Here is a 14,876-nt window from a genome sequence, read left to right on the forward strand (position 1 = left end):
TTCATCCATACGTGTTACGTCACACATAACGGTTTAACCTCTTGAGTCTGTCACTGGTGACCGCGTCTTGCGACTCCAGGTGGTCCCGGCCAATTGGGATACAAGGCCGGTGACTCCAGTCCGAATCGGCTTGGATCGGCCCATTTTTGACTCGGTCATAGATTGGCTTTAATATCTCTACGCCTAGATAGAATGTGTAAAAAAAAGATCGCACTGAAGATGTTCTCCTATTCGCCTTTGGACTGGTGTGTACCTGTACATGTAGCCTTTGCATCAGTGTGGGAACCAATGAAAGCATGCCTAGGAGCATCAACGAGGATGGAGTTTTATGTTTTTATAAGGGTAGGGTGATAATTTTGCAACCTCCTATGTTTGAGCTCAGGGTCCACACGACCAGGTAGTGCTCTTTTCCCCTAAAAATAAAACCTACACGACGATAGAAAAACATGACTCTCCATAGTCTTCCACTCAAGGTTTTAAATAGTTACTACTTGGCTTGAATCGACCTCAAAAAACCCTAGAATCAGCATATTCGAGGAATATTCCAACGTTTATAGTGTTTTTATGTAAGAATCAGCCATTTCGAATCGTCAGGAATCAAGATGTGAGCATGGCTTTCAATATGATTCTTGAAACCATGTTTCTGTTCCCCCCACCCCTTTCCTCTCCCCCTCTCTCTACAAATCAGTGTATCTCCGGCTTCAAACTCACTTACGCTAGTAAGGCTGTGTTTGTAATGATCCTTCATGTGATTGTCCTGGCATTCATGTCAAAGTAGTTAGAGATGCTCATGTAAGTATGTTATGTGTTAACTAATCTAAATTAATTTGAATATTTTAGTTGTAATATGTTATGTACGTGGTAAATTGGGGTTAGTTATAGGAGTTGTTATCATTGTAACTAGTTTGATGAGGATATAAATAGTGGATGACCTGTAGGCAAAAACTTGTAGGAGACATTAGTTGGGAGTTGTGGTTATGAACTTATGATAACCACTTGTATGTCAGGCTTCGTCTGTAAAATCAAAATTTTTCCTACTTTTTCTCTACAACTCATTTCCCATATTCGGATCCTTTTGCTATTTTTTCTCTTCCATTTGCTATTTTTGCATGTCTTTCTCATATACCTTTCAATGTACCATCCAGCTTCTATTTTTAGAATTTTAAGTTTAGATTAGACTAAGTGATTTGATTAGACCAAGCATATGTATTGAAAAACAAACCCCTTAACTAGGGGAGAAAATGATTAGGTATTTTTATTAGGTAAAAGGTTATGTGCATTGTCATGTACCGTTATGCTTTCAATTGTTGGATGAGGATGAGGGGTCGTGTACTGCATACAGTCGTACCCACCCAATAGTTGAAAGCATGACTGTGCTTAGTGCATGGTGCATGGCCATGCACAAAACCTCTCCCCATTAGGTAAAAGGTTTTGATGTTATAAAGGTCCTCCGTCTTCCTAGTGTTTTGAAGTTTCAGGGTCGGAGAAAGGAGAAACAACAGCTTGAATAAGATAAGGGTTAACTTCCCAGATCAACTTGCTTGGAATTCACTTTACCTATTCAATGAATTCAACACAATTCCTATGGGTGAGTAAATGATTTTCTTCTTAACAACTCTTGGACTACTTGCCTCTTATCTTCTTCCTTCCCAATGCCAATTGTCAATAAAATCTTGAAACTTCCCATCTCATATGATAATGATAGGTGGTGGTGCCCAATTTCAAAGAAAGGGGAACTAGCCACCAAATTAGCTACAAAATACTTGAGTTTTATTAATATTGATAACTCTCTTGTTATCTCAAACAGGTGCTTATGCTCATCTCTTTGCCTACAATGGTAGTGTTTCTTCTGGAAACTCAAAATCCATCTCAAGTTTAAGATTTTATCATTGACAGCATTCCTACTAAGGATATCCCCGGGAAATGGATTGATATTGACCCTATCTATAGGCTTTGTCAGACTCAAAGCGAGTCTATTTGACATGTTTTCCTTTCATGCGAGTTCACTAGAATAATTGAGCTGCTGGATTATTGGGGTTAAGAACTGAGAATTTGACTAATAAGTCTTTCTCATCTCTGATTATGTGTGTGTGTTTCTTTTTTTTTTTTTTTTTTTTTTTTTTTCTTTTTTACCCTACTCTATTTTATGTTTGTGATAAATCCAGCTATTTTATTTGGGCTCACAAGAACCAGGTAATGCACTCTAAGAACCATTCTCAAATCCTAACCAACATTAACCGATGGGTTAATGAATTGCCACTTCTCAATGACTTCTCAAAACCACATGCAATCCAATCACACTTATAGGATCCTCACATTCCATCTTTTCCCCAAAACTTGCTTTTTTTTTCTACCATCCAACTTAAATTGTACAAGCACTTCTGACAATGTTGGTCATTTCAAGGTTGGGCTTATGGAAGTTCTTTTAGGGTGATAATGTTTTAATTCATGCTGAATACGTGATGATAGGAAAAAAATATGAAAAGCTATTAAGGTAGATACTAAGAGCCTTATCCATGGTTTAAAGAAAGCAAAGGAAGATGAATGGGACGTAACTGAAGTCTAGAGTGATTTAAAGATTTTGCATACCCTAGTTATGAACACTAACAACTACTCTTGGCCATGGAGATCGATCCCCTTATTTTTGGATGTCTACAAGTCAATTTCTTCAATCCATTTTAGGCTGCAACCTTTGAATAATATCGTTCTTCTTTTAAAGCAATTAGCTTACCTTGTTATGTATAGAAACAATAGGATTTTTGAAAAGGAAACCTCTGTGGATGTAATTAAACACTTCTACAATATATATTCATTTTTTTGTTTCTAAAAAAAGAAAAAAAAATTGAAAAAACATTCTAGATCTACAAGATAAAAAAAAAATTACAAAACAAGTAGATTAACAAACGAAGTTAGTGTAAAACAAAGTCAAACTTACTTATTTTGTAATTAATTCTTGGGAAATAGCTCTTTGTTTGGGAGCGTGGACTAAGCCAGTGCTCCCTGTGTTTCTCTCTTGCCTCCTCTAACTAGGGGGCAAATATGTCTTTTTTATAGGAAGAGAAATAGACACATGAAAGCGTTGGCATTGGTCACACTCTCAGACAATGCCACTTTCCCTTAATTTTTTTCTCGGGATCAAGAATGCTAATTGGTTGTGTTCCTTACACCATCCAATGAGGGGAGTGCATATGGGTATCCACAAGAGACCACATAAAGGGGGGCAGGGGTATCAATTCACGGGACCTATGAGAGGGTGTGGAGACAAGACCAGTTAGAATTATTTTTCCTTTTTTTTTCTTTAATCTGGCAGATTTAGGCAATATATATATATATATATATATCCAATAGCGTGTATCTATGTCAAGACACAATAGGTGCAAAAAAGACCGTGTTGCCCTATGTTAATGCTCACGCATGCCCTCCCATTAGCCACGGATGCTAATGTGTATGCACTATCGGATAGCATTCTCTTGTCCTATATTATATATAGGAAAAGGTTGGCTAAGCCGCCGGTTCTTTCTCTTACCCTTTTGAAATGACCCCTTTGTCCCTCTTGTATGATACCCATCCCACGCCTCCCATTGGTGCCAGCAGCTAACTTACCGATAGCTTACCCGATCTTTGCTCATTATTATATATATGTAAAAACATGCTACCAAACAAGTGCATAGAGAGGGTAGCCTTTTTTTCTTTCCCTCCCTGTTTAGCTGGACCGTTAAATCCCTTAACTTCCTCCGCTTGCTAAAAACGGTAAAGAAGCCTCCCCCAACAAAGGTAGATGTGGTTGGGTGGTTAACCGGATGCCCATTGCTAGCCTACACACTTAAGTTACTTAAGCTACGTTTGGTATGTATTCCATACGCAACCTCAATATTTGGGATTCAGCTTCTCTCCTTAGCACCCATTGCCCAGGTCGGCCCATAGCTATTTGGGCGAGCACCACATAGCGAAGCGATAATCCAATAGTTTGAGAAAAACGTAGAGATTGAGGCACTAACAAAGGCTCCGAAAACAAGACACCAAGAACTATTGGATCATCATCTTGCCACGTGATGCTTGCCTAGATAGCCATGGTCAAGACCTAGATGATAGGCACTAAGGAGAGGAGCCAGATCCCAATCATTGTACTCGTTCTGCCTAAGTCATGTCATGTTTTCTTATGACATGGTAGACCTATAGTTGTGGGGCAGACCCCGTTAGAGAGGATCCAGCATCAAATTTTAGATTGGAAGAATAACCTTATGGGGTTAAAAGTGAGTTTAAACTCAAAGGTTGTATTTGGAATGCATTCTCGGAATAGAATTTTGGTCTAAAACTCATTCTGAAACTTGGTTCTTCTCTATTTTCTCGCTTCATGATGCATTCTAGATCTAAAATCTTTTATGAGAATGCATACGAAACGCAACCTAAAGTTTTATGAAATTACAATAAGCTAAAACCCAATGTCTCTCTCTTCCCTCATTTTAAATGAACCCCTGCACCTCTTGAATCATCCTCGCCCCCATTGGTGCCACCCACTAGATTACCACAAACGAATAGTGTGCCCAACCCTCTCCCTTACAATAATGATGTTTCATTGAAATAAAATCTAATAACGTTCCTGGAAATGAATTGAGTGACAAACTCAAGCATGGTTGCTGATGTGGCAAATGATCACAGGCAAAAAACATCACAAATGATCATTTCTCTTAAGAAAATAGAGATGGAATTTACCTTATGGCACACCCAACCACAAATTCCCCCCCCCCCCCCGCAAAAAACAAAAAAAAAAAAAAAATCATCTGCACAGAGATCATGCAACCACCAGTGCAGAACAAGCATTTTGCCATCCCCTACCCTTTTTGAAGAGCTACTACAGCTCTTCCCCTGCCTAAATTTGTTGCCACATGACAATTATAATCGCTTGCCTTTTTTGTTCCCCTTCAAGAAATCAAATGAAAACTAACTTGTCACACTCTACCCCTGTGCTGGACTTTTCCGCAGCAAATTGAAATCATTGTTCTTACTATCATCTAAAAAAAATCACATACACAACAATAATCCATATTAGGACTTGTACCTTGGGTGGCTGATCTTGTGGGGAGTCGCTGCTTCTTCGCAAGGTTTAAATTTTATCAAATGGCAGACAATAAGAGATATTGTTTGACCTGCTTTAGAAGAAATTTCTAGGAAATAAACTAGCCAGAGGATGTGGTAAATTTGATAAAACCTACCAGCTATTGCTTTGCATTAAAGACCAAGAAGCAAAACTAACATTCCAGTAGGTGATAATTAAAAAAGGATGTTGCAAAATTTCTTTACAGATGAGAGCCATTTCCAGATTCTCGAGATTCCAAAACCAAATAACATGCCTCACCAATCTTCTATTTCATCCTCACCTTCACTTTCCCCAGCATTATCAGTTTCTATATTATCCAAACTCATCCGATCAGAGTCCTCTTCCATTTTGGTTACCTCCATTTTCTGATTATCACCTTCCCATGTTTGGAGTCCAAGCCATTTCCACACGGGTAAATACTCAGTAACCATGACATTTATATCAGATGATGTTGAGCTATTATACGCTTCAAATCTCTGCTGTAACATCTCATTCTACCATCACATGTATCAAAAACAGGAAACATAAAATAAAATAAAGGTCAGGAAATTGAATCAACATTAATAGGGAGATAAATTGATTGTCTGTTTGGATCCTGGAGAATCCAAAGTGCCATCAAATACCTGACTGACGTTACAGCAGCTAGTGCAAATCAAGAATCATGGAATGGTAGTGTTTTATCTTCCTAAATCAATTTCCATGATCAACAGAATTTCAAGAGCCCCACTTAAAATTGTTGTTTGAATTCTTAGGAAATATTGAAATTTGCTCAGGTAGTGAAAATCCAATCCAACAGGTGGTCAGGACATGGCCTGTAAGCACTCATTTCTAATGCATGGACTTCTCCCTGATAGTTTCCCACACCTTTACTCGGCATCATGCACACTACAAAACCAAGGACAACCCACCCAAATAATATATACAGGCATAGATGCAAACTATACCATTTACCCACAAACTTGAGCTGGCACTCAGCCTAAATTGATTTGTATGTTGGGTCACAGAAGACACTTGTCAAATTCATATGCATATATTTATCAACAAATATTTGGAAATGTATCTATCTGCAAAGTTTTTCAATCAAGTATGTTCTTTAGTTTTTAACCAGAACAGAGATTCTATAGCAAAGATGCTGCCAACAAAACCTAAAACATGATACTCAAGACTTGAGACAGCAAAATCCAGTTGGCGAAGTGTTAGTGCCAATGGGTGAGATACAAGAAAGTTGAATGAAAACCAAGGAACTTAAGTAAAATTCTTAACATACCTTTTTCCTCCTTGATGATTGTTCAACTTGCCAAAGCTTTGGACTACGAATAGAGTGCCATCTGCAGCAGATCAGAAAATAACTGAAAATGTGGTACTAGTTATAATCAGTGGAATACAAAATGAAACCAAATGACAACAGACCTGGAAGGTGAGGGGTGTGAATTACCAAACAGAACCCCACGAGCTGCTACGGAAGCTGCAACTTCCTGTCCGATGCTTTCACGCTCATATTTCATCATCTGGGACCATGTGAACTGATGCAGAGAGGTAGCTAGAAGACAGTCGGCATCACTTAAGTAGGAAGAGACAGCCCATGCATCATCTACTGCTTGGTCATTTATAAAATCTAGGACTGCCCAAACAGAGGGCGAGAAGAATATTGGTTCATGGAGCAACAATATAAAACAAAAAAGAAAAGTTTATGCGTTAATTGGGTCATAGAAAGATACTTGAAGAATGATTCCATTTGGACAGCAAAAGTTCCTACTTGTTCTTGGGTTTGGAGGAAGGTTTTAAAATATAGAGATAAGGTTGCTCCTTTTATTCATCATATTGTGGGGAATGGGGAATCTACATATCTATGGCTTGATAGGAGGCATCCTATGGGGGTGTTACTTAACAGATTGAGAGATCGGATTCAGAATAATGCCATTTCGACCAAATTGGCAATGGTAAAAGGCATAATTCATGATGGGGACCGGCTTCCAAGACCACCTCGCTCTTTTGATTTGATTAATGTTTGGGATGAGCTACCAAATATCCAATGGATACATCACCTGAATGAAGATTTAATAGTGTGGAAGGGAGAACCTAAAGGCATTTTCACCACCAAATCAGCTTGGGATGCGGTAAGAACTAATGCAAGGTAGAATGGTCAAATTTTATTTGGTTTGATAGTAAACATTCCAAGGCATTCATTTACACCTTGGAGATGTTAGATGTTTGGTTGATGCTTTACCCACAAGAGACCATCTTATTAGAAGAGGCATTCAGGTTCAACCTCATTGCATTTTCTGTTGGACTGGAATTGAGAGTAGGAATCATATATTTTTTGAATGCCAATTTACTAAAGAGATTTTAGGGATATTCTTCAATTATGTGGTCATATTGGTAGTCAAGCTAATATTGTGGACATTGCTATCTGGGCTACAAAGGCTTTTGGTACTGATGAGCACATGGCGATGATAGTAAACTTGGTTTTGTGCCACAATTCACTATGTTTGGTGGACGAGGAACATGACAAATGTTCCAAAATAATGTTAGGACTAGACCTCAATTGGTAGCAGTAATAAAGGCTGATGTAGTCTCAAAATATTCTTTTATATCCTTGTCGGCCACTCCTACTGCTAGAAATCAGAAGATGGCTGTAAATTGGGGTTTGAATGTTAAGTGGAAGAACGAAGTTCCAAAGACGTGCTCATGGTCCAATGGTGGCTCTTCATAGTGATGGTGCTTTGAACAATGGAAGAGCATCTTATGGCAGTCTAATTCGTGACTATAAAGGAGGACCGATCCTAGTTTTTGCTGGAGGAAGTGTTGATTTGTCAGTCCTTACTATGGAGCTCTATGCTATTTATAGGGGGATTTCTTTGTGTATCAAGAAGGGACTGCTTCATGTCTCTATTCGGTTTGACTCCATGCTTCCTGTGGACATTTTGAATGGGAAAACAGTTGGTCCATGGAATGTCCAGATTTTGAAGAATAAGATTCTTGTCTTAGTGCATTCTCTATCTAGAAAGCAGTTTACTCATGTGTAAAGGGAAGCAAATCAACCGGCGGATTTTATAGCTTCCATCAATATTGGGGTGGCTGAATTGATCTTAGATCCCTCAGATTTCCCTACAAATCTTCTTGTAAGAGGTGATAGGGATCATGAATTTTATTATAAAATGTAAGGAGTCCCTCCACTGGAGCTCTATCTTGATGTTCGATTCCATTTGTTGATGGGGGGGCTGTCCCCCGTGGGTGTTGTGGGGCCATGTCCTTTTCTTAGGCATGTCTAATAGGGGATTCTAGGGCTGCCACTTTTTCTGTAAATTTCTTTCTCTTCTTTCTTCTTGTCAATACATACTACTTACCCAAAAGAAAAAAGAAGGAAAAAAAAAATATATATATATATATATATATATAAACAGAGAGGCAAATTTCAGCATCCCCTCCCTTCCCAAACACAATATAATAAAATGAGAAAGAAGAGTTTCATCATTTAGGAGGGAGCACTTGACAAACAAGGAAACCCCAGGCTAAAGCAATGAAGTAACCCAAACAACATCAAAAGAAGAAGATTCTGGTCATCCTACACAGCAGCAGCAGCAGAAGAAGAAGAAGATAATGCTTCTTTCCTTTTTTTTTTTTCTATTGGTTGGTTGGATTTTCAATCCACATTGGTCCAAGATGGATGTCCCAGTCTCAACCAGCCATAATGGATCTGTCAAAATAAGTACACTTCACCCCACTCTTCCAACCATTAATGCATGACCAGCATCCCTAATAAAATCCTACTAGATTTTTGGATTGATTATAGAGGAAACCATTGAGTTATTCCTTCATACCGAAGCCCAAGGATTTGATATTGATTATAATCCCAGAATATCCACAAGGCTAGCGTGAATCTAGGTTGTACACCCCCAAATTTAACATTAATCCTATTTTACCAACCTAACCTTTCAAATTCAAAAGCTTTTCTTTTTTCCTTTATGATAAAAGGTAAGAAAGCCTTAAATCCATTGAACCAGAAGACAATCCATTCCCTTACCTAGTTGATGTTCTGACCTCAAAACAAAAGACAATCTGCAAGCAGCCCTACTTCATAACAATTATGAAGGTCTTGCTGAAAGCTAAGTCAATAACTACAGGTCACAATCCTCTCCCCCCCCAACCCCCTAAAAAAAAAAAATTTTGAGGACAGTTTGAAATATGAAATAGAATATGCTTCAGGCCTCAGCTGCATAATTATTTAACATATTTCAAGACCATGAACACCTATAGGAATTAGGAAATGAATGGCATTAATTGTTTGGCTCAATCATGGGAAGAGAATGAATTATCCACTCTACCCCGTACAGATATGAACAACAAAATTAATATTACTTAACATAATTGAGTGAATAACAAAAGAAAAGATAACAGAATTGAGGATCACTTACAATTCATAGTTCGAGATAGGTTGAAATAAAAATATTTCACATTTCAGTCAAAATTCTACAGAAATCTGGTACATTTCTGTTGGCCAGTTCAATGGTCAAATGACCATATTTTGGCCCGAAACTTCTGGGAAACCATAATTAAACATCCTTACAGATATTTGAACCTCTAGATTTTAAGGAAAAAAAGCACCCAAAATGATAGTTTGTCTTCAAACCCTTGAAGGAGCTCCCAAAGTCCACTACAACAAATGATACATCAAATCCATCCAAAAATGTTGAAATGGATGCTCCACAGTAGACCACCAAATCTTGATTCAGTAGCAAAATGAAGAATTTTGTCAGAAAAAAAAAGGTTTTTCTAGTAGTTCTGGAGTTCCCAGGAGAAGGGGGGAAGATATTCAAATTCTGCCAAAATGAGTTAATGATAATGGTTGTAGAGTCGACCTCTGTTTTGTTTCGAGACTTGAGACTTCTCGAAACAGAAATATGTCATGAAATTTTTGTCAACTATATCGAACACAAGGGGGGGGGGGTTTACAATGGGTGTTGGGCCATATGGTTAAGATGGCCCACGACATCCAACCACATTGGACATGTGGCCAGTCCAAAAGGCACACTATTAATGAAACAATATGGATGGCCATATAGGCCCCCCTTACGTGGCTCAAATTAGGCCATCTATTGCCCTAGGCTTAACAATATTTATCAGCCAAAGGAAAAATCTAACTCTTCACAGATATATTTCATAGTCAGTAGCCAGGAAAATACAAACTGGGCATACAGAGTTCCACAAATGCTTATCGATATAAAACTGTAACTTAAGAGCAGAACATATTATTCCATAAAAAATTGCAACAATGAATTCTTGAAACAAATCCACAAAAAGAGAGTGATTACCATTTTCATGTAAGAAATCAGCAATTGGTCTTGCTTTTCCATGTGCTTGATCAAGGATTTTCTCTGGAGCCTCCATCTTCAAAGGCAACCTTGCAAATTTCTCCTTCAAATGAAATATATCTTCTCCTACAGCATCAGAAGGTTAGAAAGGGAAGAAATTAAGCAAGAAAATAATTAGAAAAATGTCAAACAAGAAATCATGAAACATTCTTCTTTTGGATTGAAACATTTATTACATGTGTAAACTCAAAATAAGCATAGGTATTATTACTCAAAATAAGCATAGGTATTATGATATTCTTTCCGCAAATGCCTTTCAAGTATCTAGAAAGATGCACATTCAGGACTTCATGTGAACCAACAAGAAAAAAAAGAGGGTGTGTTGTGGGTGCCGGTTTGGGTCTGGGTCTGGGTCTGGGTCTGGGTGAGAGAGAGAGAGGTATGACTTGCAGAGATGCATATTTCAGTCACATGTGGAAAATGGATCGCAGAGGTTGAGATTATTCGGGGAAAATGGAGAGATATCCTGCTGACGGCAGATCTGAGCCAACAGAGACCTAGTCACCTAGATTTCAATGGGAGGAAGGAAGCATGCATGCTCTCCATGGGAGTTATCTCAAGCGTCAGGAGGATGTGATCACTGATTCATTTTTATTTACGTAACATTTTTCTTTGTTATGTGTGTGTGTGTGTGTGTGTGTGTGAGAGAGAGAGAGAGAGAGAGAGGACTGGTTATCCATGAAGTAACAGGAGATAATTTTCATAAAATTACCAAAATAACCTTCTCGTTAATATAATTTAATGTGTTACAATGGCTTATGGAAAAAAGTAGAAAATAGGTTCAGTTTCACCGTTAAAAGTAGGAATCCCCTTCCTTAATATAGTAGTTTAGATATTGTATAAGAAGAAAATATTTCATTTGGAGAATCTAAAAGGCTTAAAATATGAATTTTTTTTCTTTTCATTGGTCACAGGAAATTTATTTAGCAGGAATAAGACAAATATGTGGGGAAGTACTAGAGAGAAGGTCTAAAAATGACTTCCTGAGAGAAAAAGAAAAATCTGATGACCATTACATTATATATTACTGAGGGGCAGCAGATAAAACAAACACGAAGCTTCTAAGGGTTAATTGTCTATCCAAATAATTTTGCCACAGTTTTTTTTTATACTATGATTCACAGTATTGAATTAAAGAACATGGAGTTTCATTGTTTTAGTCATTAAGATACGAAGTATAGATGAAAGCAAAAATAAATCCTATGATGCTATGTTTGCCATCCAGGCTTGTTGTGCATGCTAGATATCAATTTATCCATTGCTAGCGGACAAAATGGAAGAAACTCAGAAAGCGTCATAAGAAGCCATGGAATGTTATAGTCTGGCCTACATCCAAGAAAAATATACCATATTCGTTCAGAAGAATAAAAGAGAAGGAAGGTGCGTTTAGACAACTTAAAGACAGGAAAAAAATCATCCTGCATTAGACTACCAAAGAACCAATGGCATACGCATATACACATGCCTGAGAGGGACAAGTGCAAACAATAGGTCTTTCTTTAGAAGAGTCCCTTTCAAGGAAAATCTCCTTTAGCGACCAGATCAGACGCTTGAACCATGCATTCTCTTGATCACTTCCAATAATGTCGTGACCATTGAAATTGTGAGAAGATTAGACAATTCGTTCCATCAGATATCTGGTCAACTTTATGAAGCAGACAGCCATATTTGACATCAACAAAACAGCTTCTTACCCGCCCTTTTTTGTCAGTTACAAAATTGATCAAAATAATGTTGAAAAGACAGAGAACTCTACAATTTAAGGTGAAACTGATGCTCAAAAGGAAGATGAGAAAGGAAAAAAACACACAAAACCTTAGATCAAACAAGAACAATCCAAAAACTTCAGAACTCTACAATTTACCCCAAGGGGATTGCTCAGTTGGCAAAGACCAATACCTCACAATTAAGAGGTCATTAGTTCAAATCTCCTGGGGCCTAACTATCAGAAAAAAAAAAAAAAAAAATCTACAATTTAAGGGGACACTGTTGCTCAAAAGCAAGATGAGAAAGGAAAATTTTCACAAAACCTTACGTCAAACACGAAAAATCCAAAAACTGCTGCTTTTCTCATGCCCTATCCATTCTGTTGCTAGATCGTGATGAAGGTCTACTATATAGGTAAATGGCCTTTCCTTTTGTGTATGTTTATGATCAATAAAAATTCCAGGACTAGAAAGAACTTCTGTAATTACATACCCAAGTCAGCACCACTGACAATCTCTCTTTTGTTGTGCAGAAATTTTCCCAAGGCATGAAACAGAGAAAGTGTCTCATCTCTGCCAAGAGGCAAAGAACATCTATCATCCAATAGACTAAGTTCCTCTGAATTTTCTTTGGATTGGCTGGTAGACAGAGTGTATGAAGGCAAAGAAAGCAACTGGTTTGGTCTCAGACAGAAGTACTGTAAAGATGTAATTGCATGTCTGATGTCACCTCCACTGGATTTTGCTATCTGATCAATCTGTTCATCAGTCATAGTGCACTGCTCTTCTTTGCATATTCGAGAAAGCATCTTCTTGATAGAATTTGCAGTAACGGGATTGAAGGACACCTGGAAGAGGTTCCAACAGGAAGAAATTGAAGAGGATAAACAGTAAAAATTTGGAATTTCTGAGCAAATTATTGAAGATCCAGTCAAGTTTGTTCAAAGAAAACTACCTTTGAAGCACCAGCACTCTCAAGAGATGATTTAAGTTCCTCCCAGTAAAGTTTTGTAGGGTCACTGGTGTCAGCTTTACCATACTCAGTAATCAATATAACTGTTGGGATATGAGTTGACCGAGCAAGAACATGTAAGCAGTTGCTTAGTCTCCCATAAGCAACTCTTCCATTTGTAAGGGGAAGATCATCAACCAAGAGTATGACTGGTTTTTTTGATCCTTCCGTAGAGGCCAATGGAAGCAATGGATACTTTCTTATTCTCTCAACAAAGGACTGAAATTCATCCAACTTTGACATGTACTGTATTCCTAACAACACATCAGGAGAAGTTAAAAAATCAATAATATAATAGGCAGTTAGGCCCAATAAACCACCATGTAACCAGTGAATCTGGCATCTACAAACATTAATGGTGTAAAACTATTAATTTACAAAAAAAATCATTTTAAAAACATTCAACAACTCAGCCTTATCCCAACTAAATGGGGTCGGCTACATGGATCATGTTTCTCCAATTAGTTCTATTCTTCAAAGCCATACAAGATTCCAATCCTAAGCTATACATGTCCTTCCTCACCACTTCTTATATGGTTATTTTAGGTCTACCTCTAGTTCTTTAGCTCCTTCAATATGCAATAAATCACTTCTCTGCACTGGAGCATTCAAAGGCTTCCATTGGGCAAGCCCATGCCACCTTAGACAAGTTTCTCGCAACTTATCATGAATAGGGGTAACGCCCAAGTTAAATCTAATTTGTTCATTATTTATTTTATATTTTCTAGTTTTACCACTCATCCATCACAACATCATCATTTCCACCACATTAAGTTTGTTTAAATGTCTTTTCTTTACAGCCCAACATTCAGCCCCATACGCCATTTTTTTGGTCGCATAAGCGTTATACTCGGTGGGGATTTTTAAGTGGCCCATCGCCATGTATCCATTAAGTACGACATTGACCTGAATTAGTGGATCCAGACCATCATTAGTTTCCAACATAAGAATTGTCCAGTTGTTATTTTATTGGGAAAATGAATGACGTGAAGTACCTGAATTTGCATTATGCAAGTGTTCTTGCCAAAGAGTGGGAGTAGGTGTGTTCCACTCACACAAAGTTACTCCAAGATGTGATGCAATTACATGGACAGTTGCCTGCAGGAGAAAATGCCCTCCGGATATAAAGCCACTGAATAATAAGACAAATAACAACCTTCAAAAGCCAAAGAGGTTGAAGTTCAAGATACACATTTAATGGAACCAGCAAAACTAGATTCCTCATTACTAGGGTTTGATGTAGATACACATGCTGGCCTGCATTATAGAAGAAGGAAAAAGCCAGTCCCAATGCCTTAGGCTGATCGAGCCAGCCCAAAGCTGACCCAGTTTTGCCCAGTTCTGGCTCTCTGCAGTAGGCCATCGAACCAGCCTAGTAGGACTCATTTTTCTATGGTATTTTGTCCTATTTGATGACTTCTGAATCCCTCTACAGCAGCCTTCGATCCAGCTCAGCAGCAGCTTCCAGAAGCTGTGTTTTCTCTCCTGCAATCTTTCTTGATGCTGTATCTTTGTCTTCTTGTGGTTTGACTGGTCAACCACAATATTGAGTGAAGGATAAGTCTTCTAGAAGGGTCTTATATTGTCGTTTTGATTTGTCTTAGTGAATAAGCTACTAGTTTTCAATAGAATTATGTCCAAGTCAATTAGTTTCTAAATTGTGATTGTTTCTTTTTTCAGATTCTTTC

General features: G+C 37.9%; 1 protein-coding gene across 2 annotated transcripts in view; it reads right to left on the minus strand.

The window, feature by feature from the left end:
* Positions 1–5,198: 5,198 nt before the first annotated feature.
* The window catches only part of LOC122063808 (cell cycle checkpoint protein RAD17), a 39,895-nt gene continuing 30,217 nt past the window's right edge, over positions 5,199–14,876 (minus strand). Inside the window, exons 7-13 of one of the 2 annotated variants that reach the window (XM_042627520.1) lie at positions 14,184–14,286; positions 13,132–13,442; positions 12,670–13,024; positions 10,411–10,536; positions 6,509–6,719; positions 6,366–6,426; positions 5,199–5,592 (exon numbers count right to left, since the gene is read on the minus strand). In XM_042627520.1, coding sequence (XP_042483454.1) covers positions 5,353–5,592; positions 6,366–6,426; positions 6,509–6,719; positions 10,411–10,536; positions 12,670–13,024; positions 13,132–13,442; positions 14,184–14,286 — 1,407 coding nt within the window. In that variant the 3' untranslated portion in view covers positions 5,199–5,352. Of the gene's footprint in view, positions 5,593–6,365; positions 6,448–6,508; positions 6,720–10,410; positions 10,537–12,669; positions 13,025–13,131; positions 13,443–14,183; positions 14,287–14,876 lie in introns of those variants that run through there. The other variant, XM_042627521.1, reaches the window with a different exon arrangement.

Source organism: Macadamia integrifolia, unplaced genomic scaffold, assembly GCF_013358625.1.
Source record: "Macadamia integrifolia cultivar HAES 741 unplaced genomic scaffold, SCU_Mint_v3 scaffold1458, whole genome shotgun sequence".
In the NCBI taxonomy this organism is placed as follows: Eukaryota; Viridiplantae; Streptophyta; class Magnoliopsida; order Proteales; family Proteaceae; genus Macadamia; species Macadamia integrifolia.